A 27,528-nucleotide genomic window follows, 5' to 3' on the forward strand; every position below is an offset into this window, starting at 1 on the left:
AATGATTTACTTTTAAATATTTCAATTATTCTGGATTACAAGTAGATTACCCATGATTAATAGTGGATTGCAAGTGGATTACTGCGATTTTTTTAGCTTCTTTACAGTAAAGTCAATTTCGATCTATCCAGATCAAAAAATCATTAGTTTCCACTTTCAAGATCATAATTCTGTCTGATTCAATTTAGGACGTGAAAAGCTTCCCTTGAACCTCAATCGATTGAAACTCGAGCTTGCGCAATGAAAAGAAAGTCACGCGACATCGCACTGTTCATTCGTTCTTCACAGTAACAACTCCGATTTTTATTCATTATTTTTCTATAGAAATTAGTGCTTTAAAAGGGTAAGTAATACAAATACTACATATCCACATTCAATCACATGCGTATACTTGCTATTATCAAATTACAATGGTCATTCAAGTTTTTATTTTTATTTATAATTTATATTCATAAATTCATTACTGTCATTTTGTTGATAATTAGTGTTGAACAATGAAGGTGTTAATTTACTAATTATTAAGAATCTGCATCCATTCTGATTTTGTAATATTTAAAATATTAATTTTCCAAATTAGCAAGATTGTAAAATATTCACATATGTTCCAATATTCGGTTTTATCTATTTGATAAAAACGTGAAATTTTGGTTTAAATATATAAATATTAAAATTAAATTTTTACGGGAAGATCGATAATGGTTTTTTTATTCTTGCTTATATAATAAACATGGAATATGTTTCAGGTTTAATATTTTATTAAATCAATAACGTTTCTATGCTACCTTAGAGAAGTACTAAGAATAATTTTCCTATCTATCACAGTTATTTCTCAAATTTTGAAAATTTAGTCAGCAAATAATGTCTTTTTATTAAGAAAAATCATAGAAAACAGTATACCTATTGCGAAAAATGCTTGTTATTTAATACTCTCGCGCTGTTAAATGAAATATTTCAAATTCTCTAATAAATTATTAATAATTTTATACACGTTTTTTATGAGAGTCTTTTGTTGAAAATGAGTATTTTTAAAACAGAATTTGGATATAAAATCAGTTTAAGGCTTAATTTTCAACAATTGTAGGTTATGTTAGCTTTTGCATCAGAATTGGGTCTTTTTAATTAAAAATAATTATATTTCAAAAATGAATTTTTTCGACGATTTATGCTTTTCGATTTGATTAGAGTTTTTTATTGGAAACACATTTTTAAATAAAAATCATTACATTCTAAAGATTGATCATTTTTTAACAATTTCAGGTTATGTTAGCGTTCTAAATCTTAATTTTGTATTTTGAGACAAAAAGCAGTATATTTTAAATAAGGTTGACTATTTTTGAATAGTTTTAAATTGCATGCACAGAAAATCGGTTTATTTAAAGAAAAATTTCAAAAATTAATAACATTAAATTTCAAATAAGATTTACAAAATTTTAAAAATATTAGGTTATGTTCTCGTTTTAGTCTAAAAATCTGTATTTTTATAAAAAATCATCAAATTTCAAAGAAATTTTTTTTTTCACTTTTTCACAGAAAATATTTCTTTTTTACAATTTTCAACAACTTCAGGTTATGTTAGTGTCTTTTGTCAGTAATTGGTGTTTTTAATAAAAAATGACAACTGTTTGTCTATATATTGCAAAACGATATAATATATTAATTCTGAATTAAAAATATCAATTTGGATCAATTATCAAAAATTATGTCCTAAATTTTTATCCATTGTTTTATTTTTTTATCTTATGATTAAAAAATTTCGGTGTGACTAAAAATGTAACAAATAAAAATTTAATCTTATTGAATATCTTATTGCAAGCTACGATATTTAAAAAGAGCTTTCTTGATTACAAAGAAAATTTTGTCATTTCTTTTTTTATTGTATAAAATTTGAGTTTTTAATTAAAATTTTGAAAACAGTATGCAAGTCTTCTGGTATTAACTGGAAATAATAATTATGAAATTTTAGTTGGACAGAAAGTCTATAGAAATTGTAGAGAAATATTATACAAATTTCAAAAGAAATGTATAAATTTTAGAGAAATTTTGTGCACATTTTACATTTAGCTGATAATTTTACCATTTTATTTTTTATTGAAATTTAAAAAAATTAAACATTTGTATTTTAGGGTAAAAAATCAATTATCTTGGTTAAAAATGTATCTTTCATTCAAAGATTCATCATTTCAGTTAAAAATTCGTTTCTATGGTTGAATATTCAACTAATTTTTTTAAATTTGATTGTTGCTGGTGCAGCAGATAATTCAACAAAATAGTGTAATTATTATATTATTGATTAAAAATTGATCATTTTTAGCTGAAAATTGAACTATCTGGTTGTAAATTTATTTCTATTTTTGTGAATTCGTCTTTTTTGGTAGAAAATTATTTTTCTTGTTTAAAAATTCATTTTTTCGTTCAAGATTCATCATTTTAGTTGAACATTATTTTCTTTTGTTACAAAATTTAACTATTCTAATTATGGTTGAAGACTGATGTTTTTCTGTATAAAATTTATGTTTCTTTTTTCAGAAAATTAAACCTATTGATGAAAATTGATATTTTTTATTTAAAAATTCTACTATTTGGTTCAAAATTCATGTATATTGTTAAAAATTCGTTTTTTTTTTGTTAGGAAATTCATTCTAGTTTTTTTTCTTGGAAGCCTGTCTTGAAAGAAAATTAATTTTTTTGGTTGAAAATTCATCTCTTGGTAGAATCTAAAATTAAATTGTTAATTTTTTTTAAATTAATTTTTTAAATCTGAATATGTATGCAACTACTTTATTTTTGATTGAAATACCTACTATTTGATTAAAAATTCATGTATTTTCTTGATAATTCGTATTCATTGTTAAAAAAATAACTTTATTGTTAGAAAATTCATCATTTTAGTTGAAAATTAACTTTTTCTTCTTTGAAAATTAATGTTTTAATCCGAAAACTATTGGATGCATAATTCATGTATTTTGTTCAGAATATTTTGTTTATTAATAATTTGTTTTTAGACTCAAAATTGAACTATTCGTTTCTTGGTTATAAACTTTTCTTTTTCAGCTCAAGATTCGTTTTTTTTTTTGGTAGAAAATTGCTCTTCTTTGCTAGCAATTCAACTTTTAGTTAAAAATTCATTTTTTTTTGTTGAAGATTTTTTATTTTAGTAGAACATTAATTTCCCTTGTTGCTAGTTTAACTATTTCATTGAAAATTTATTTTTCTTGTATCAAAAATAACATTTTTACTTAAAATAACTATTTCACTTTTTGGCTGAAAAGAATTTTTTTTAGCTAAAAATCCAAGTATTTGATTGAAAATTCGTTTTTATATTTAAAAATTCATTTTTTAATCTGATAATTAAACTGTTCGTTTCTTGGCTATAAAATTATCTTTTTCAGTTCAAGATTCGTTTTTTTATGGAAAATTAATCTTATTGACTGAAAATTGAACTATTTGATTAAAAAATACTTTTTTCTTAATGATTTATTATTTTAGTTGAAAATTAATTTCGTTAGTTGATAATTGAACTGTTTTGTTGAAAATTAATTTTTCCAGGTTATCAATCAAAGTTTATTAATTTAAATTATAACTATTTCATTTTTAGTTGAAAGCTAATCTTAGTTAAAATTCAAGTTTTTAGAAGAAAATTTGTTTTTTAAATTGAAAATTAATCTTTTTAACTGAAAGTTCAACTATTTGTTTCTTGGTTAAAAAATTATGCTTTTCCTGGTTACAACTGCAGCTATTTGGTTAAAAATTTATTTTTCTAAGATTAATTATTTTAGTTGAAAATTAATTTATTTTGTAGGTAAAAATCAAATTTTAACTCAAAATGTAACTATTCCGAAAATTTGAACTTGTGATAAAATTTCATCCTTTTGTTTGGAAATTGATCTTTTTGGTTGAAAACTTAACTATTTTGTCCCTGCTTCTCTTTTCATTTTGTAAAAAAAGTAATTCAATTTTTTAATTTTAAAATTGTGTGAAAATTACTTGAGAATTTAATATATTTCTTCCAGTATTTTCTTGAAATCATCATTTTGAAATTTCAAACATTTTAAATTTAAAAAAATTTAGGACAATAAAACCGAAAACAAAATTTTTACGAAATTTCCAAACTTGGAATTATTAATTTTCCCACTAGAAAAATTTCTTCAATCTCTGGTAATTAGTAAAAAAATTATCCAATTTCAGAATTAAATATGCCATCAGTTCGGAGAATGATTCTTGGTCATGTGATGGCAGGAGTGTGTGGAAAAATGAATAGGAGAAAACATTTACAGGGTGACATTATGGAGACCCCTTTAAAAAGATGTCTTTCCACCTTTGACATTACGTTGCTAGGTAAGTTTCCAAGTGGAAACATTTTTATCCGATTATTAAAAACAATTTCAATGTATTTTACCGATTTTACTCTAAAATATCCTGAAATGGGGCTTAATCGGACATGCGGGGTAAAGCGGGCACCTTATTTTTTATAGAGAAAGAAAAATATATTAAGTAAATTTTTTTAAACTCTAGCTAGAGGAAACCTTCCCGTAGTGGATAATGCAACCTTCAGGAGATAATTATAAATTAAAAGCAAAAAAAAAAGAATAATAATTCATTTTAATTTTCTTTTATGAACACGAATAGTCTTTGAACTATTACCTAAAGTAGGTTGAATTATCCACGGTATTGATTTGTTCAGTAGAAAAAATATAGATTGCCAGGAACTTCAGTTAATTTTTTTAAAAAAGTTATTGCACTTTTTCTATTTTGGACCATTTTTGAGTCCCTAAAATGCGAATTGCCCTAATCATTTAAAATTTTTGTTAACAAAAAATTTTGATTAGAAAAAACTCAATTTCCGAAAAATGCCTACCTTGATTTTCTTTGTGCTTTAAAATTAAATTTTAGAGAAAAAATAATAAAACAGGTGTCCTTTAGGTCAATTCGTTAAAAAAAATGTTGTGAAAAAATAAACATTTTTTATATTGTTTATTTAAATGTAATTATATACTATTTCACTCATTTTTTTTCCTAATGTGACAAAAATAAGTTCATAAAATCTTTCTATTGCAAAATAATATTTGTAATTGAATACATCGGTTTTATGAATAATTTTTTAGACTTTTGATTTATTAAAAATTTATATTTTGTAAAAATAAGCAAAAGTTTAATTTGTAATTCACTATCGAGTACAATAACTGGTCATTCATATAGCGAAACCACTTAATTATTATATGCTTATTTCTCTTGATTATTTTTAAATAAACTTTAAATAAAAAATTCATTTTTTTTAAACTTCGAACCTGAACTTTCTTTGTCTTGAAGCAAAGACACATGCTATTATTTTAGTTTCGTGGAATATATTTTTATGTGTTCGAAGCGTTACAAAATAGCAAAAAAAATCACAACAACAAATAATTCATTGAAATAAAAAAATTTGCCTAATTCTTCAATTCATGCTGAAAGAAAATTTCAACTTTTTTCAAAAAGGTTAGATTTAACTTAATTAAAACAGATGCTTTTTTCACATTTTCAATAAACTCTGAATTGTTTTTATTATTTTTAGCATATACTATTTTTGATTAGGAACGGAAAAAATTGAAATTTAAAAACCGGGTTTGACTGAAAAATCTCCAAGAAGAAAATTTTTAACACTGTAAAATTCCAGAAAAAGAAAATTATTATATTAAAAATTCCCGAAATGATTAAATTGCCTAAATATGAAATTCTCAATTAAGAAACTTTCCGAATAATTGAATTATTAATAGAAAATTGCCGGATAGTCAAAAATAGAAAAATCCTGAATTTAAATAATTAAAGAAATTATTGACTTGTTTTTTTGTAACAAAATAATAAAATATTTAAAAAAATATATTTTTAATGTTTCAGGTTTCTAAAATTAATGTTTTTAAATTATTTAATCAAAAATAAATAATGTTTATAAAATTTTTTAAATTGTTTGAATTAGGAAATTTTCTAGTTCGGATATTTTATAATTTGATAATATTATAAACTATTCGGGAATGATCTTATTCACAAATTGCCCAATTCTCGAGTTTTCTTATTCGGAATTATCATTATACGAGAATTTTTGAATTTAGAAATTTTATTATTGAGTTATTTTATTATTCGGGAATTTTCGTTTTCAGGAATTGTACAGTATCGCGAATTTTTTTTTGGCCATTTTTCAATCGTCCCCTAAATTCAGAGGACGACTGAAAACTCCCGCAAAATAAAATTCCTGAATAATGAAATTCGCGACTAATAAAATCTGCGTATAAGAATAATCGCTAATTAGAAAATTGCCGAACAGTTTACAATATTATCGAATAATAAAATTCTTTAAAGAAAATTACCCAATGAAAATAATTAAAAAAATTGTTCTTTCATAAATATTATTCATTTATTAAAAATACAATGATCAAATAATTTTATAAAAAGTATATATTTAATGTTTAAAGTTTCTAAACTTATTCTTTTTAAATTATTAGTAACAAATAAATAATATTTCTGAAAAATGTTTAATTGTTTAAATTAGGAAATTTTCTAGTTCGGATATTTTATGATTCGGCAATTTTCTGGTATATGATATAATAAACTGGCCGGAATTTTATTATTCGGTAATTTTCAAATTTGGTAATATTATAAACTGTTCGGGAATTTTATTATTTGAGAGTTTCCCAATTCGTCAATTTTATTTTTCGGGAATTTTTATTATTCGAAAATTTTCCAATTCGGGAATTTTATTTTAAGAAATTTTATTATCATTTTTCGGGATTTTTTAGCCTTCCCATAATTTCAAAGGACGACTCAAAACTCCAGAAAAATAAAGTTCCAAAAAAGGAAAATTTCCGAATGATAACTTTCCTAAATAAAAAATTCCTCAATTCGAAAATTATTGAATAATAAAATTGCCGAAAAGTTAATAATAATACCGAATTTGAAAATTCCCGAATAGAAAAATTCCAGAATAATACCATTCTAGAATTGGGAAATTGCCGACAGAAAATTGCAGAATTATAAAATATTTAAACTAGAAAATTCCTGAATTTAAACAATTAAAAATGTGTTAAAATAAAAAAATTATTTGTTCATATTCGTTTATTTTATTATTCAGGAATATTTCCGGTTCGGGTATTTCATAATTCGGCATTTTTGTGTCAGGAATTTTATTGTTCAGGAATTTTCCAATTTGGGAATTTTCCAATGTGGGAATTTTCCGATTTGAGAATTTAAGTACAAAATAATTAAATTTTTTTTTAATTTATCTGCTATATCATCAGAGATTGTACCTTACCGACAGTAGATCAACCCTCCAAACCATGAAGGCAGAAAATCTACAAAATATCGATCAAGTTAAGAATCTTCAATAACAGAAAGTGCTTAACGTCTTAATAAGACTAGATGGAAAATAATATTTTTAAATAAAAATTATTTCTTGAAAAAAAGATCCTACTCCATCTTCAAATTGGAAAAAAATTTTTAATAATTACTTGTACCATTAACACCTAGCTAAAAATCAGCGTTATGTTCTTGAATTAAGAGTTTTTATTCTGATCCCTCTAATAGCTTAATTGGAAAAGCTCCTGACCGGAAATCAGAAGTTTTGTGGTTCGATTCCCAATGGAGTGAAGATGGAGTAGGATCTTTTTTTCAAGAAATAATTTTAAAGTACAAAATAATTTTATTATTCGGAAATTTTCCAATTTGGGTATTTTATTATTATATAATTTTTTTATACGGGAAATTTTCTAATTTGTTAATATTATAAACTGTTCAGGAATTTTATTTTTCTGGAATTTTATATTTCGGTAATATTATAAACTGTCGGGGAATATTATTATTCTGGAATTTTTCAATTCGTTCCTGTTAAAAACTTTTCGGGAATATTATTATTCGGGAATTTTCCAATTCTGTAATATTATTCACTGTTCATGAATTTTATTATTCGGCAATTTAATTATTTAGGAATTTAATTATTCGGAAATTTTATTATTCTGGAATTTTCTAATTTGGGACGTTTTATTCGAAGCTTGTATTATTCGGTAATTTAATTATTAGGGAATTTCCTAATTCTATAATATTAAATTTAGAAATATTATTATTCGTAAATTTCCCAATTCGGTAATATTATAAATTGTTAGGGAATTTTATTATCAGGTAATTTTTTAATTCGTTAATATACCCGTTCGGAAGTTTTATTATTCGGAAATTATTCAATTGCGTAATATTACAAACTGTTCGAAAATATTACTATTCAGGAATTTTCCAAATCGGTAAGATTATAAACCGTTCGGGAATATTATTATTCGGTAATTTCCCAGTTTGGTAATACTATAAACTGTTCGGGAATGTCACAATTAGGAACTTTTATTATTTGGGAATTTTCCAATTCCGGATATTTCGGACATTTATAATCTCCAATTTCCCAATTTGGTGATAATAGAAACTGTTGGTAATTTTATGATTCGGGAATGTCGCCAATTCCGAATTCTGAAATTGTGGGTAACTTTACAATTTTGGGAATTTATTATTTCAAATATTTTCGTTAATCTTATTGTTGTAAATTTTATTTTTCTGCATTTTTCAGATTTCTCGATAGAAAAAGATAAAAATGTTTTCACTTTTTCCGGGCACCAACCAATAATTTCTTTTTCTCTTTGGTGGAAATAATTTAATTAATTTGAGAATTTTCATTTTTATAATACCGAAAACCTATCAAATCAATTGTTACACCAATATAATCAAAGAAAAAAATTTATTTTAGAATAGAAAGATTTTTTAAACTGATTTTTGTAAAACATGACGTTTTAGACAAAAGTTTTAAAAATCTGATCTTTTTATTTAACCAAAACTTTTGTCTAAAAAATAATTAAAATGAAGCACATAGATTTGATAACTTTTTCTAAAAAAGAACATTTCAAAGAGTTAAATAAAAGAGTGTAAATGAAATCAGGATAGGAATTTTTTGAAAATAGAGTTTTTTTCAAATTCGATTTTCTTTTTATTCCAATGAAAAATAGCCATAAAGGAAAGGGGAGCCTTCGGCAAACTAATTCACTTCGTGTTTAAGAGACTAAAAAAGTGAAACATAGACAAATTTCAATATTAAAAAAATAAAAGTTTTTAAATGAAATCTTTTGCAATTTTATTTATATTTACTTTGCAAAAACAATAAGTAGCAAAAGATTTTGAAAAATGTGCTTGCGTAGTGGTGGAGTAGTAGGGAAATCTCAAAAGAAGCAAGAAAGAGAGAGAGAGAGAGACCACACACAGGCAATTTTTAGCGTGGCAGTAGTGGGGATATCGAAGAGGAGTCTTCAGAATAATTGAGAATCGCCGCACAAAAGGAAGACGTGGAATCCACTCCATAAGATGGAAAATTTTGGTGTCCCTCTTTACCCTACACTGTCCCACTTAGAGCCGTTTAACGATACTTACTTTATATTTTTAATTAGGAGTGGGCCACATGATCGGTGCTGGAATTTATGTTTTAACTGGAACTGTCGCACACGATACAGCAGGACCAGGAGTTGTTCTTAGTTTCCTAATTGCTGGATTTGCTTCCTTATTAGCAGCTCTCTGTTATGCAGAATTTGGTGCTAGAGTCCCAAAAGCCGGAAGCGCTTACGTCTACACATACGTTACAATCGGAGAATTCTGGGCATTTGTTATTGGATGGAATATTATTTTAGAGCACATGATCGGTAAGTTAGCATTGCTCTTTCAAATCGGGAGCCATCCATAAATTACGTAATGCAATTTCCTGACAATCAAGACTGTATCTGGAAAATGGGGGGGGGGGGGGGGTACAGCAGGAAAAATTTCGGGGGTGGGTGATGCGGCACACAGGAGAGTATCTGGAAATCTTGAAACTGTGACTACGGCAGTCTTTATTAAATTTCGATAGAGATTTCCAACATTTCGTATAGATTTCCGGGAGTTCCGAGATTTTCGAATCTGCTCGCTATCATAACTTACGTGGCAGACTCGGCAAAACTCGACGGCTTTCGGATTCAGTCGGCTGATCGCCTTTGTCCACACTTAGAAAAAGATTTCCGAGATTTCTCACGAATTCTAGATTGCTGAGAGATTTCCAAGAGTTCTTCCAAGTTCTCTTAAGAATTCCCGCGCATAAATCTAAGATTTCTTAGTGACTAATCCCCCCCCCCCCCCTTAAAAGTGTTACTTAATGTATGAATGGCCCTGTAGAGGACACCGTAAGATTTGCTCTACATTCATCTTTTTCAGTTAGAAATTCTTCTATTTGGTTCATAATTTATGTATTTTGTTAAACATTCTTCTTTTTTGTTAAAGGAAGGTTGGTTAAAAATCCTTTTTTTGTTGTTGTTGAAAGTTCAAATATTTGGTACAAATTCATTTATTTTGTTAAGAAATCAAGTGTTTTGTGGCAAATTTATCTTTTGGGCTTAAAAATTCAAAATTCTTGATGATTTTCATCTTTTTCATTGATTAATAAAACATTCTTAAGTGAAAAGTTTGTTGTCGTTAAAAATTTGTCCTTTCTTGCAAATTATTTTTTTTTTGGTTGAAGGGTCATCATTTTAGTTAAAAACTCATTTCTCTACTTCAAACTTTAGCTATTTTGTTGCAAACTTATTTTTTTGAGTAAAAAATAATTTTTTATCAAATGGAAATTTAGCTATTAGATTTTTGGTTGGAAACTTATCGCTCTTAGTTGATAATTTTATTTTTCAGTAGAAAATTAATTCTCTGGATTAAAAATTCATTTTTTGGTTGAAAGTTTAACTTTTTGTAGGAAATTCGTGTTTTTGATTTTAAAATTCAATAATTTTGTTGAAATTTGCTTTCTTAATCGACTGAGAAACCTTTTTCAGTTGAAAATGAAGTTAGAAATTCCACTAATTTGTTTAAAGTATAGAAAACTTATTAGAAATACATGTTTTGCGTTGAAGATTCAACATTTTTGTAAAAAGTCAGCTCTTTTGTTTAAAAGTTAACTATTTTGTTAGAAATTTATTCCTTTTTTGGTTAAAAATAAATTTTTTAAGTGAGCATGTAATTATTTAATTTTTGGTTAAAAATGACCTTTTTTAGTTAAAAACGCAATTGTCCGGTTGAAAATTAATCTATTTGGGTGAAAAAAATTCTTTTTTCTACAAAATTATTAATCTTCTGGTTGAAAATGTATCCTTTGACTTAAAAAATCAACTATTTGGTTAAAAATTAATTAATTTGTTTAAAAACGCAATAGTTTTGCTTACAGAGATCGAATTTCTACGGGATTTTACTCTAATTTGTGGCATCTTTGGATTTATTATCAAGTCTATTTTAAATTTCAGTGGTAAAATAAATAAAAACAGACCTACATGCAGAATGTGAGCAAATTTATGGAATTACCTGTTATATTTACCCTCGTATAAAGTTATAGGGAATTTACAATTGTATAAAGTTGATTAATATTTTATTATTTTAATAAACTGAACTTGATTTTATATTGTAGGGGTCAGTCGAATTACAATGTTTTTGCAAAATTACCTGTTACATATCATAATTTTAATTCTTATAACCAACAATTATCAGATGTTTCAACTAAGAGATTGACTGCTCTATACAATATGGAATCAAGTTTAGACTTGTTATGTATATGCAATGAAGTCTAATTTGATATTTTGACTTCTGGTGATAAAATAAACAAAAGAAGGTCATCCCTGAGCACATGATTAAATTTTACGAAATTGTTTTTGATATTAAATATTATATAAAGTTTATAATTATTTTACTACCTGAAGTGGAACACATGCTTGTTTATTTTATTCCAAAAATTCAAGCTGTCGAAAAATAGACTTGATTCCATATAGAGAACCAATTCTAATTCTATCAATATAGGATGAAGTTTGATTCTACCCATGTAGAATCAGGTCTGATTCTATCGATTTAGAATCAAGCCTAATTCTATCGGTATAGATTCAAGTCCGTTTCTATCGTTAAATAAATAAGTTTGATTCTATCAATATAGAATCAAGTCTGATTTGATCGATATAGAATGAAGTCTGATTCTAGCAATATAGAGCAAAGTCTGATTTCATGAATATAGGATGAAGTTTAATCCTATTAATATATAATCAAGTTTTATTCGATCGATAAAGAACTAAGTCTGATTCTATAAATATAGAATCAAGTCTGATTTGATCGATATTGAATGAAGTTTGATTCGAGAAATACAGAACAAAGTCTGATTCCATGAATATAGGATGAAGTTTAATCCTATCAATATAGAATCAAGTCTGATTTTGTAATTATAGAATCAAGTATGATTATATAAATATAGAATCAAGTCTGATTCTATAAATATAGAATGAAGTCTGATTCTATAAATTTAAAATCAAGCCTGATTCTGTAATTATAGAATCAAGTCTGATTCTATCAAAATAGGATAAAGTTTAATTCTATCAATATAGAATTAGGTTTGATTCTATCAGTATAGAATCAAGCCTGACTCTATCGATATAGAATGAAGTCTGATTCTATCAATATAGGATGTAGTTTGATTTTATCAATATAGAATGAAGTCGGATTCTATAATTAGGAAATCAAGCCTGATTATACAAATAGAGAATCAACTCTGATTCTGTAATTTTGATTCTATCAATATAAGATGCATTTTAAGTCTATCAATATAGAATTAAGTTTGATTCTATCAATACAGAATCAAGTCTGACTATATCACTATATAATTAAGTCTGATTTTATCAATGAAGAATCAAGCCTGATTCACTAAATACATAATCAAGTCCGATTCTATCAATATAGAATCAAGTCTGGTTCTATCGATATAGATTCAAGTCTGATTCTATAATTATTAGATAAAGCCTAATTCTATCAGTATAGAATGAAGCCTAATTCTATAAATATAGAATCAAGTCTGACTATGTCACTATAGAATCAAGTCTGATTTTATCAATATAGAATTAAGTCTAATTCTATCAATGTAGAATCAAGTCTGATTCCATAAACATAGAATCAAGTCTGACTCTATCAATACAGAATCAAGCCTGATTCTGTCGATATAGAATCAAGTCTGATTCTATCAATATAAAATGAAATTTGATTCCATCAATATAGGATGAAGTTTAACCCTATAAATACAGAAGCAAGTCTGATTCTATCAATATAGGATGTAGTTTGATTTTATCAATATAGAATGAAGTCGGATTCTATAATTAGGAAATCAAGCCTGATTTTATGAATAGAGAATCAACTCTGATTCTGTAATTTTGATTCTATCAATATAAGATGAAGTTTAAGTCTATCAATATAGAATTAAGTTTGATTCTATCGATACAGAATCAAGTCCGATTCTATGAATATAGAATCAAGTCTGATTCTATCGATATAGATTCAAGTCTGATTCTATAACTATTAGATCAAGCCTAATTCTATCGGTATAGAATGAAGTCTGATTCTATAAATATAGAATCAAGTCTGACTATGTCACTATAGAATCAAGTCTGATTTTATCAATAAAGAATTAAGTCTCATTCTATCAATATAGAATCAAGCCTGATTCTGTCGATATAGAATCAAGTCTGAATCTATCAAAATAGAATGATGTCTGATTCTATCAAATAGAATGAAGATTAGTTCTATCAATATGTAATAAAGTTTGATTCTAGCGATATAGAATGAAATCTGATTCTATCGATATAGAAATAAGTCTGATTCTATCATTGTAGGAACATGTCTGATTCTATCGAAATAGAATCAAGTCTGATTTTATAAATTAAGAATCGAGTCTGAGTCTATCAGTATAGAATAAAGCTTGATTGTAATAATATAGCATAAAGTCTGATAATATCAATATAATATCAAGTCTGATGCTATCAATACTGAATGAAGTCTGAATCTACCAATATAGGATGAGGTTTGATTCTATAAATACAGAATCAAGTCTGATTCTATCATTATAGAATCAATTCTTATTCTATCATTATAGAATTAATTCTGATTCTATCAATATAGAATCAAGTCTGATTCTATTAATTTGGAATCGGGTCTGATTTTATAAATATAGAATAAAGTCTGATTTAAAAATTTGCAGGTGCTGCTTCAGTAGCAAGAGCTTGGAGTGGTTATGTAGATTCATTATCAGGAGGAGCCATCAGTAACCTAACTAATCGTATTATGAGTGGTCACACCATGGGAGAACCCTTGGGTCATGTTCCGGACCCTCTAGCTGCTCTTTTGTGCATTTCTTATGCATTCCTGCTCGGCCTAGGTGTAAAGACATCTGCCAAAGTCAATTCTTTTTTGACACTTGTCAATCTTGGTGTCATGGGTTTAGTAGTAGGCCTAGGTATATATTACGCGGACCTATCTAATTGGAGTTCCGAGGATAATGGATTTTTGCCTTTTGGCTTCCGAGGAGTTCTTGCCGGTAAAAATGGGTAAAATTGGAATCTAGTGGTTTGAATTTCACCTTAAGCTAACTTACCTTTAACTTACAGGTGCTGCTACATGTTTTTATGCATTTGTTGGCTTTGATTCTATTGCTACTTCCAGTGAAGAGGCTCGGGATCCAACTCGAAGTATACCAATCGCAACTGCCCTTTCCATGGGGATTGTAACAATTGGTTATGTCTTGGTGAGTGCGTCTTTGACACTGACAGTTCCATATTGGCGAATCAATCCAACTGCGGCCTTACCGGAGGCTTTTGCTTCAAAGGGTATATATTGGGCGAAATATGTTATCAGGTAAAATTAATTTTTGAATCGTCCGTCCCTTTTTTAAGCTAATCCCATTTTTTACCCTTTTCCCCCTTTTTTAGATGTTTGGGGTTTCGTAGCCCCAGACAGCAAACTTTATAGTTTCGGCAGATGTTCGTCTGTTGTGCTTTTTTCCTAGAAGGGGAAGTAAAGGGAATTAATGGACGGGAAAGTAAGAAAGTAATATGAAATCGGGGGAAGTAGAGAAAGTGAGAGAAGTAGGGGGTAATAAGACAAGGGGAAGTAAGGGAAAATGATGGCAGGGAAAGTGAGGGAGAGAGGGAAAGTGATGGTAGGGAAAGCAGTGGAAGCATGGGCCAATAAGGACAGTGGATATTATGGAATAAAAAGTAAGGGGAAATGATAGGATGAAGAGTAAAGAAATGAAGAGAAACCATACGAGAAAAAATAAAGGAAGTGAAAGAAAATTAAAAAAAAGATTATGGGAAAATGATGTGAAATGTTAGAGGGGAATCCTAAGGAAAAATGATAGGAAGGGAAAGTATGGGGAATTCTGGGGAGAAGAAGAAGCAGAAGTGAAGGGAAAATTCGGGGAAGTGGGTAGGAGTTGAGAGGAAATAATGGAGGAGGTATGGTATGGTATACGAAAGGATGGGAAGTAAGGGAATTCGGGTCAGAAGGGCGAGGAGAAGTAGGGAAAGTGAAGGGAGATGAGGTAAACAAAATGATGGGAGGAGATTTAGAGAAAGTGAAAGGATATTATGGGTTAGAGGGGAAGTAGAGAAAATAATAAGAGAGTAACTATGGGGGTTAAGGGGAAAATAGGGGTGAGGGGAAGTGATGATAAATGTGGGAGAAAGTAGGGTTAACGTGGAAGGGGGAACGTAGATGAGGAAGAAGTTATGAAAACTTGGGCCAAAGGTTTGGAAGGGGCAAGAGGGACAGAGAGGGAAATTTAGGGAAAGTAGGGGATGGAAAGTATAAATTAAGAAGAATTTGATGAAATTCCTAAAAATTCAAGCTATATCTAGAGAATGTTGGGATAAAATAAACAAAAGCTAGAAAAAAATACATTAAATTGATGAAAATGTAGTGAATTTAGAACAATTAAATTGAATTAAAACAATCCTGAGAGTTCTGAGGAATTCAGGATAAATAAATCAGAATTCAGGTTGAATTTTATATAAATAAAAATAAATTGCAAAAAAATATTTGAAAATTACTTTTAATCTTTGAAATCCTACGAAATTCCTCACATTTTGTAAATAAATTCTTCATATTAATTAAAATAGTATAAAATCTTTTGAAATCTTATAAAATCTGATAATTGTTTCTGAACTCTTAGAAAATTGATTTAAATCCCTGGAAATCCCTGGAAATCATCAAAATCCTCGAAAATCTTATAAAATTACTTGGAACCTTTTAAAATATTATAATTCTTATAGGTTTTTTAAAACTGTTTCATTTATTTCAAGATCCTAGAAATTTTTTTTAAATCCTTAAAAATGATTTAAATCATTGGGAATTCCTTGAAAATTTAAAAATATGTTCAAAATTTCTTCAAATCGTTCAAACTCCCTAAATGATTTCAAATATTTTGAAATCTCATGCAATTACTGAAATTAATTGACAATATCTTGGAATCTTTAAAAAGGCCAAAATATTTCAAATTTTTTGAAATCCCTTCATATTATTGAAATGAATCGAAAATTTCTTGCAACTTAAAAAACGTCACTAAAATTATTTAAATTATTTGAAATATTTTGAAATTTCTTAAAACCTTCCGAAACTCTTTAAAATGTTTTGACATCTTTTAAAATACCCTAAACTATTTAAGATCCTTTAAAATTCCTATACATAAGTGAAATCAAGAAAAAATTTTTTGGAATATTTAAAAATTCCCCCAAATATTTCAAATCCATTGAAATCTTTTGAATCTTGAATCTTTTTAAAGGGCTTGCAAATGCTTTGGAATTACCTAAAGTCATTTAAACCTCTGGATCCCATACTTTTACTCGCCTATTTCCCTTAAATTCCCATATCCTCTCATAACCCCCCCCCCCCATGTTTCAACCATCGCTTTGCCATCCTTTCCTAACTTCTCACCATCTAGTTATGCTCATTCTCACTTCTCCTACTTCCCCCACATTTAACGTCACTTAGCCCACCTATCTCATTTCCTCTCACTCCCTCCAGTTTCCCTACCATCACTTCTGTTACTTTCCCTCCATAGTTTACCCTTGATTTTTTATAATTCCCCTAACCTCATTTCCCCTTACACCATTGCCCTCACATATCATTCCCCCTTACCTACAAATATCATTTCCCCTTCTTTCCCCTCATTCACTCTAATTAAAGCGTTTTTTATAGAAATTCTCTGACTTTTACCATTTTTTTTCAAAATCCCTGACTTTCCCCGGATTTTCAGGTTTTCATGAAATGTTTTTATGGACTAGTAGTAATGGATCTACATTGGGTAATTTTTATATTAATTTATAATTTTTTATATTACAGTGTCGGAGCCCTTTGCGGAATGACAACGACTCTCTTTGGATCACTTTTTTCTCTCCCTCGCACATTATACGCAATGGCGACTGATGGACTCCTCTTTGGATTTTTGGGTCGTATAAATGCACGGACCCAAGTTCCGATTGTAAATTTGACAATAAGTGGTCTTCTTAGTGCCCTGCTGGCTTTACTATTCGACCTTCAACATCTTGTAGAATTCATGTCAATTGGTACTTTCCTGGCTTACACGATTGTATCTGCCAGTATCATAGTACTCAGGTATCGACCAGAAAAAGTCTTATCACCAATGTCGACAGCTAGTACTTCTAGCAACCTTACATCACCACCGACAGAAGGCGCTGATTCCAGTAGTGATGGTCATAGTCTAGCTTCTGCTGAATCACAGGTACCATTTAAATTATTTGGTAATAATTTCATGTTGCGTATGCATGGCCTAGAATTTTTTAAATTTCGGACTACACGTCTTTTATATGTCCACCCGTCACTTCTCAACCGCTTACTCCTCTTAATCCCCTTATTTCCTTTCATTTATTTCACACTAATTCCTTTTTCCTTATTTCTCCCCTCCCCCTACTTTTCCTATTATTTTTTTTGTATCTTCCTTCGCTTATGAACCCTAAGTTCCCCTATTTCTCCTGATCCGTCCGAAGTCCTCTCTCAACACTTCTCTCACTTCCTTAACGTTCGATCCTATCATTTCCCCTCATTTCCTCTACGTCTTTCTGCAATTTTTCATCACTTCCTCTACGTTCCTTACTATACCTCACTTCCACCACTTCTACTTCCATTATATCCTCTCACTTCCCCTACTTCCCTAACCATTATTTCCCCTCATTTTCAACATTACCCATACATTTCTTCTCATCCCTTCACATCCCTTCAGATCATTTCCCATCACTTTCTCTCACTTCTTGTGCATTCCCTCCCCTTAATTTCCCTCACTTTCGCTTCTATAATTTCGGCTTATTTCCCGCATTTGCTTGATGATTATTTTCCCTAACTTTCCTTACTGTTCCTATTTCTACTTACCCCATAATTTCCTTCACCCCTCCATTATTATTTGCCCTTACTGCGTTCCTATACATCGTTTTCTCTCGCTTCTCCTACTTCCCCTTCCCTTATTTCTCCTAACTTCTCCCACTTCCCTTATTTTCCCTCCCAACATTTCTCCTCGCTTACCCTACTTCTCCTTCCATAATATCCCTTCATTTCATCTACTTTTCTTACTTCCTCTTATTTCTACTAGTTCGGTTCCTATTATATCCCCTCACTTCCCTTACTTCCTGACTCATTATTTTTCCTCATTTCCAACATTTCCAATATATTTCTTCACACTTCTTCACATCACTTCACATAATTTTCCATTACTTATCCTGATTTCCCTACTCTTACTTGTCCTCACTTTCGCTTCCACAATTTCTGCGGATTTCACTCATTTCCTCAAATATTATTTTCCCTAACTTTTTCAAATCTCCATATTTCTCCTAAACGCCTAATTCCCTTCATCCCCCCACCATTATTTGCCCTCACTCTTCCTGCGTCCCTCTACATAGTTTTCTCTCACTGCTCCTACTTCCTCTACCATAATTTCTTCTCATTTCTTCTCACTTCGTCCAATTTCCTTATTTCCCCTCTGATAATTTCTCCTCACTTACCCTAATACTTCTTTCTTTATTTTGCCGACTTCTCCGAACATCATTTCTCCTTACTCCAACTGCTTCTCCTTCTCTTATGATCTCTACTTACCTTACCCTCATGTATCCTAACTTCCCCTACTTTCTTAGTGTTTCTGTCTGGGGTTACACAGAAAAAACTAGTGTTTTAATTTTGTTTCCGATTATTTTCTTACAAATTCATTCTGCAATAATTATGAAAGATTTAAGGAGATTGAATTCATGCAGAAATTCCTGGGAAGATTTTAAATGGTATTGGTTTAATTTTATAAGAATAATTTAAAATTTTAAGGAATTCAAAATGTATGGAAAAAGAATATTAAAGTCTTTTAGAAAATTTTTGTAATTTTTCAGAATATACATTTTTTCTATGTTATCTGTATTTTGCAGGGTGTAAAGAGAATGAAGAAAAATTTCATGGGAAAATTTTTAATGATTATTTTGTAATGAATTCTAAGAGAAAATGGAAAGAAGGTCACGAAATATTTTTAATTACTTTCTAAAATTTTTAAAATATGTGTAAAAGGTTTTGAAGCAACATTTTTCAATTCTGCGATATTGCATAATTTTAGAAAAATTAAGGAAAATAATTCTTTACTAGCCTTCTTATTCAATTTTGTTGCATAATTTTTTTAAAGCTTATGTTGGTTCGAAAAGTACACCTTTAATTTTTATTTCGAAAAATTAATTTAAAGAGATTATTTAAAAACATTTTATACCCGTTCAAAACACTTGAGAAATAAACTTTAAGAGAAAATTAAAAAAAAAACGTTTTTAATCATATTAAAAAATGTCCTAAAATTTCAAACAAGAGTGTAGAAGATTTGAAAGCAACATGTTTTAATTCAGTGAGATTAAAAAATTTTTGAATTCGAGTAAATTCAAGAAATGTTAGGTAGAATTAAAGAGATTCAGGAAGGTTACAAGAGAATAAACAATTTTTCTTAAAATGCTTGAGAAAATTTAAAAGATTATAAGGCAATTTTTTTACAGTTTGCATGATTTTTAAACTAAAAATATATTTAATCATTAAAAATTTTTGTAAAGAATTTAAGGCATTTTAAATAAATAAGAAATATTCAAAAACTTCGAAACCTCTCCGAAAATTAATCACATATTTCTTCATTTTTTCCAAGCATCTAAAATTTCTAAACATCTTTTAAAAAGACTAGCACTTTTTCCAAATATTTAGTAAAATCCTGTAAAATTAAAAAATTTCTAAAAAATATTTAAGATTGTTTTCTCGCACGTCTGAAATATTCAAATTTTGTATTTAAATTATCTTTAGAATCTTATATAAATTATACTTATATCAATTTAAAAACAAACTAATAATGTTTATTTTCTTGGTTTTAATTATCAGACTTTAATTTTGATTTGAATAAAAGTTATCAAAAAGTTTTAACAAATAATTAGTTATTAAAAACTTTCATGCTATATTATTATAATTATTAATATTATTTTATATTCTTTATTGTATTGAAAAAAGTTTTAAATTCGAGAATTTCAAGTAGTGCTTAAATTATGTAACTTCAATATTTTCATTACGATACAAAAATTGAAAAAAGCCTTTCGTGTCACATCGAAATATTGCTTTAGTTATTAATTGATAATACATAATCTTAAAATTATTTAATACAAACCAATTATGGTTCAATTTTTTTCAGTACATTTTGAAGTCGTTCCTTAGCTCGAAATGAAAATTTTGTTTATGTATACAATATCCTAAAAGGCAACAGTTTGAAGAAAATTTAAAGGAATCTCTTTAAATTATTTATATTGTAAATTTAACATCTGGCTTCATATAGCGTGTATTTCTGATAAAAGATTCTTCTTTCGACCTCTATAATAGCTTAATGGGAAAGCACCCGAACGGCAATCGAAAGTTCTGTGGTTCGATACCCAGTGGAGCATAGTGAGAATGATCTTTACACTGATCGACAGTAACTAGCTCTGATAATAATATATAATAATAATATTAATAATGATGATGATTTTATTACTTTAAATTACTCGTATCGTAAATGTAACACCTGGCCTAAGATAACATGTATTTTTAAAAAGAGATTCTTTTTTCAATCTTTCTTATAGCTTGATGGGAAAGCACCCGATCGGCAATCGAAAGTTCTGTGGTTCGATTCCCAGTGGAGCATAGTGAGAAAACCTTTTCTCAGAAAAATGTAATTTAAATCGAATTTCTAAAATTTATTTTCCATCTGAACATTAATGACGTTAGGTATTTTTTCTTATTTAAAGAGTTAACTTGATCGATAGTTTTGATTTATATTTTTGACAGATTGTGAAATAACATCTAGACTGATCTATAGTAACTAGCTCTGATGATAATATATATTCCTTTAAATTGCTCGTATCATAAATGTAACCTTGCCTGAGATAGCGTGTATTTCTAATAAAAGATTCTTCTTTCGATCTCTCTAATAGCTTAAGGGGAATTCACCCAACCGTTATATTGAAACTTCTGTGGTTCGATTACCAGTGGAGCGAAGTGAAAAGATCTTTTTTAACTTGGTCGATTATTTTGATTTCTACATTCACAGATTTTGAAATGATATCTACACTGATCGACAGTAACTAGCTCTGATGATAATATATAATAATAATACTAATAATAATGATGATGATATTACTTTAAATTACTCGTATCATAAGTGTAACACCTGGCCTGAGATAGCATGTATTTCAAAACAAAATATTCTTTTTCCGACCTCTAACAGCTTAATGGGAAAGCACTTGGACGTCAGTTTAAAGTTCTGTGGTTCTAATCCCAGTGGAGCGAAGTGAGAAGATCTTTTTCCACAAAAATTTAATTTAAATGAAATTTTTCAATTTGTTTTCCATTTTGTCAGTAACAACGTTAAGTATTTTCTCTTATTTGAAGAGTTAAATTGATCGATAGTTTTGATTTCTATTTTCACAGATTGTGGAATGACGTCTACATTGATCTATAGTAGTTAGCTCTGATGATAATAAATATTCCTTTAAAAAGATTCTTCTTTCAATCGCTCGAATAGCTTAATGGGAAGACACCCAATCGGCAATCGAAAGTTCTGTGGCTTGATTCCCAGTAGAACGAAATAAGAAGATCTTTTTTAAGAAAAAATTAATTTAAAAAAGCAAGTTTGTTCTCGAATAAGGTATATATATATATATATTTTTTTTAAATCAGCACTTAATAAATTATCGTGAAGACACTGGGAAGCTCAAACTTCGTTATGCATGGTTGGCGACTTTTGTGGGAAAATATAATCCAGGAGTCGTGGTTGTAGCATCGATATCCATTTACTCAATAGGGTGTATTGCCCTATGCGCAGAACTTATTCTCTTAGTACAAAGCTCCTCATCACCAGCTTGGTGGAATTACATAGTAATCATAATATTATTCCTCATACTTTGTGGAAGTAAGTTTTTTCGTCTTCTATAAACAACTAGTACATTAAAATGAAGCTAAGCGGCTCATTCGGGGTGAATCGGGTCATGCGGGGTAAAGTGGGACATGCGGGGTAAAACGGGATACTCAATCTTTATTTAAATAAAGCAATAGAAATTCCTGAAACACAAAGATTTTGTGTGTCCCACTTTACCCTAAAGTGTCTCCACCCTTTTTCAACCAGAAAAATTTTTAAAAATTGCGGGATTCAAGATTTCTTGTGTCCCGCTTTACCCGTTCATTGTCCCGCTTAGCCCCGTTTTATTCGGTAATCTCTAAATGTTATTCAGTAAATATTTTTAAACGATCTTATTTTTTATAATTTACAGGTTTATTTATAATCCACGCACACAAACAGAATCCTAGAACAGGAAGTTTTCGTGTGCCAATGGTTCCCCTTGTACCAGCACTGAGTATTCTTTTTAATATTGGACTCATGTTCCATCTATCACTTTTGACGTGGTTAAGATTTCTGATTTGGATGCTTGTAGGTAAGTAGATTTTTAAAATTTTTAATAGATAAGGTGAATAAGAAGCCATTCAAAAATTATACAAAAAGGTTTGCGTGGGTGGGTCGGCGGTGGAATTGTTTAATTTTAAGTAGGAAAATTTTTACTAAAAAACTAAAAAACCTGAATATATTACAACTTAGAGGAAAGTCTATCAGAAATTCGACCTTTTCAAAAAATTTTCAACTAAAAAAGATACTTTCCAACAAAAAAATGGCATGTTTAAATGTTAAGTGAAAAAAATTAATTTCCAACCAAAAAAACGAATTTGTAAGAAAATAGCTAAATTTTTTATTAAATAATTGAATTTTCAACACTTAAAAAAATTGATTTATTGTTTTTGATTATTATTATTATTTATTGTGATTAATTTCTCATTCTAATTCAAATCTTCATTTCTCGTAAGCAAGTTTGTATTTATAAAAAATCTCGACGATTTCATTTTCCTTCGCTATCCAATTCCGATTTTGAAAATCCATGAAATCTTAAAATTTTTGGACCATTTACTCGGACTCGCCTAATATTTCTAGCTCAAACTTCATTTATTTGTATTCAGATGCTTAATATTTCAAGTGGGTGTTTTATTTTAACTGAACATTGAATTTTTTCATCCATTTAAAAATTTGCATTTTCCCATACAACTTTTCAAAAAAAATATACGTATTTTTATTCAAATAGTGAATTTCCAAGCGAAAAGAAAATTGCTAAATTTTCAGTTAAAAAAATTAATTTTGAAAAAAAATTCAAAAGAGTTCAATTTTTAAACAAAATGACAAATTTTGAACAAAAAAGTTGAATTTATAACGAAAACATATTTTTCACTTCATAAGGAAAAAAAAATTGCTTTCAAATTTTGAATTTTTTAGCCCAATTGCGAATTTTCTATAAAACTGTTGAATTTTCTGTACGAAAATATGAATTTGCAACATGAAATTTAATATTAACTAGCTAATTGAATTTTCAAACAGATTATTTTTCTACTTTCATCTAAGGAAGATTTTTTATTCAATAAAGAAATAATAATGTAAAATGTGGAATATGTGAGCCAAAAAAGGAAATTGTCACAAAAAAGTTAAATTCCAAACCCAAAAATATAAATTTTTAGCAAAAAATGTAATAGTTGATATTATAAACACAAAAATATTTTATTTTTAATTAAAAACAGTTGAATTTATCCAAAGTGACCAATTTTCAACAAGATGATGAAGTCTTCAAATATTTCTCAATACAACATTTTTTTTAAAGAAACTGGTCTATTATTGAGACAAAGACGAATTTTCTAAGGAACAATTAAATTTTTAATAAAACATGTAAAATATCAACAGAAATGTACATTTTTAACCAAATAGAATAATTTTCAACCCAATAGATTAATTTTCAAATTTAATAACTAATATTCAACCAAGAAACTTATGTTTTAACAATGCTATTCTTTTTTGAACCAAATATTTGCATTATTGGCAAAAAAACAAATTTTGAATGAGAGATATATTATTTGATATCTCAAACAAAAAGTATATGAATTTCAAACATAAAAAAGTTTAATTCCTTCAAGAAAGACGAATTTTCAATATAAATTTGGAATATTCATCCAAGAAAGATTTTTTTATTCATAAAAAAAAATGTCATCTAAAATGTGGAATTTTGAAGACACAAAGAAGGACATTCTATAAAAAAAGTTTAATTTTCTACCCAAAACTATGAATTTTCAACAAAAAGCTTCATGTTGAACCACATCGTTGAATTTAATCTAATTCAATTTGTATTGTTAGTTTAAAACTAAAAATATGACGCAAAAACAGTTAAAATTTCAATACCCAAGAGATACATTTTCAACTAAGATGGTAAATTTTCATATTAAAAAAAAGAATTTTTTACTTAACCAAAAAATATTAATATTTTAACTGAAAAACAGTTGAATTCACCCTGAAAGACGAACTTTTAATAAATCAGTGAAATTTTGAATAAGAAATATTTTTCAGTAAATAAAAAGACAAAAATTCGACCAAATTGTAAAATTTTTAACAACAAAAAATCACTTTTCAACAAAAATTTTTATTTTGAGCTAATCAGTTTAAGATTTAACCAAATGGATTTTTTAAAACTAAATTAATTGATAATATTTAAATAAACAAAACAAAAAATGAATTTTTAACACTGTATTTAAAGTTTTAACAATAAAAATTAATTTTCAAAGAATAATATAATCGTTGTTATTTCAACAACAACAAATTTTATTTCGAATAAAAAAAGTTGAATTTTCAGCCCAAAATACGAATTTTTAAAAATAAAATTAATAATGCCTCCAAAATCTTATTATAAATAATTATTGTTAACCATATTTCAAAATAAGTTAACACCTTGGGTTAATATTAAACAAAAAGCATAATACAATGTTGCTACTATTTAAAAAATTTTATTTTCAACTAATTAGTTTAATTTTCTACAAAAAAGAGAATTTTCCAACATTATTCGTGAACTTTCAACCAAATAGTGTTAAATTTTTTACTCAAAAATATAATTTTTCACTCAAAAACGGAATATTTACATTTTTATTGAAAAAATTAATTTTATTTTCTACACTTGTAATTTTTGAAAAGCTTTGTAACTGTTGACCTTATTGAGATATTTATTATTTTCTCCCTTCTTTCTGAAAAAAACTAAAAGTGGATTTTATGAAAATGCTAACCTTTAAATTTTTTGCCAATTGTTTTTTGAACTTCTACTTTGATATATACTTTGATACTAACTAATTTCATTTTTTTTATCAATGAATTATAAGTTGATTTTCTCAAAAAACTCTCCTTTCAATGTTTTGCTAATTTTTTAAACTTTTACTTTTATAAGAAATATATCTTATATGTTTGGTGCTGGCTAAGTAACTTTTGTGTTCGGGGTAATTTTGTTTTCTCTCAATCGAATTTTCTACTCTTCGTTATAAAAAAAATGGCAGTTAAAAGCATGTTAACAAATCTCGCCATATCTTTCATTTGTTCCAGAACATCTTTCTTATTTTTTTCTGCAAGTTTTTAAAACATAAAAAAATATATTTTCTGGAAAACCCCACCTTTTTTATTGTTCTAAATATTTTTTAAAAGTTTCTGCTAATAGAAGAAAATAATCTTATTAGAATTTACAATTTTTTTTTTGATTTTTTAAAATATCTTTCAACATTTCAAAAATCAAAAAAGATATTTCTCTTAATATCATAAGAAAATTTTTAGTTTCAAATTTTGTTTCAAAACATGCTAAGAAGAAAAGAACAAGATACATCTTCAGATAACTTTTTTAGATGTGAAAAATTTGTATCTTAACATTTTTTCCTATTTGTCATTGTTTCTAAGAAAAAGTAGAAAGTTCGATTGTAAAAAAAGGATTCTCCTGGCCACAAAAGTTATTTGGCCTTGCATGAATCTCAAAAGATATCTTCCTTATCAAAGTAAAAATTAAAAAAACATTAACATAAAATATAAGGGTGGGTTCGTTGAGAAAATCAAGTTTTAATATTTTTATAAAAGAAAAGAAAATAATATTACAAGGAATCTGTATTATCATCGACGATGGTAACAAAAGGCTGTGAAAATCAAAATCAAATATAACTTCTCAAATTACAGAAATTCTTTAAAGTCTTTTCAGACTAAATGGAACTGCGAATAAAAATTTTTTTAAATTAAACTTTTTCTGGAAATGATCTTCTCCTTCGCTCCGCGGGGAATCGAACCTTAATTCTACTGATTGCCAGTTGGTGCTCTCACCACTAAGCTACTCAAAAGATCGAAAGAAGAATATTTTTTCAGAAACACGTTGTCTTTTGCTAACTGTTATATTCTAAGTACAAGCCAATTTCACAAGTAAACTGTATTATCATCGGAGATGGTGATTACCAATCATTGGAGAAAAAATTTAATTAAATATTTTTTTTAATCCATAGCTCGATCTAGTTTAAAAAGGAGTTAAAGAATTTCTGCTGTTTGAGTTAACTTAGATCGATAGTGTTGATTTCCATTTTCTCGGTCGGTGAAAGATGTCTCCACTGATCGGTCGTTATTATCTCCGATGATAACAAAGATTCCTTTCAAAACTGTCTTGTATTGAAATCATAATACCTCGTAAAAGAGAGCGTGTTTCAGAAAAAAGATTCCTCTTTCAATCTCTTCTGTAGCTTAGTGGTAAGAACATCCGACCGGGAATTGGTAGGGTTGTGGTTCGATTCCCAGCCGAGTAAAGTTTTTTCTTCCGAAAAACTTTAATTTTTAGAAAATAGAAATATCTCAATTAGGTCAATACATTATTTAGTTAATAAACTAATAACTTGTATAATTAAGTATATAATTAACACATATTTTATTCTCAGGAATGTTTATTTACTTTTTCTACGGAATCCACTACAGTAAAGAGGCTGCTGGTCCAAATACTTACTCTATCTTGATGGCAAGTTCAGAAGCAGGTCGGGGTGCTAAATGGGGTTCCACATTAAGAGTCAGCCAAAAAGGTGACAAGAAGCCTATTCTTGAAAGCGATGACTTATCGCACTAAATTATTTCCAATGAACACATCAACCTTAAAAGAAAGCTGATCTCACGAATAATTTTTCTAGAATATGAAGGTTCAAAATTTCCTTCGACGATAGTCTTTTAAAAAGACTATTAATTCGACAAAAAGGAAAAATAATAGTAAA

At 27.9% G+C, this 27,528-nt stretch overlaps 1 protein-coding gene across 1 annotated transcript; it reads left to right on the top strand.

Moving 5' to 3' along the window:
- The first annotated feature begins 262 nt into the window (after window positions 1-262).
- LOC117174674 (cationic amino acid transporter 4) lies at window positions 263-27,528 on the top strand. Its single transcript, XM_033363970.1, has 9 exons — window positions 263-343; window positions 4,186-4,335; window positions 9,441-9,689; window positions 14,066-14,401; window positions 14,472-14,718; window positions 17,206-17,605; window positions 22,081-22,312; window positions 22,671-22,832; window positions 27,205-27,528. The coding sequence occupies exons 2-9, from the start codon at window positions 4,194-4,196 to the stop codon at window positions 27,384-27,386; spliced, it is 1,950 nt and encodes a 649-aa protein (XP_033219861.1). The 5' UTR covers window positions 263-343; window positions 4,186-4,193; the 3' UTR covers window positions 27,387-27,528.

This window comes from Belonocnema kinseyi, chromosome 6 (genome assembly GCF_010883055.1).
Source record: "Belonocnema kinseyi isolate 2016_QV_RU_SX_M_011 chromosome 6, B_treatae_v1, whole genome shotgun sequence".
In the NCBI taxonomy this organism is placed as follows: domain Eukaryota; kingdom Metazoa; phylum Arthropoda; class Insecta; order Hymenoptera; family Cynipidae; genus Belonocnema; species Belonocnema kinseyi.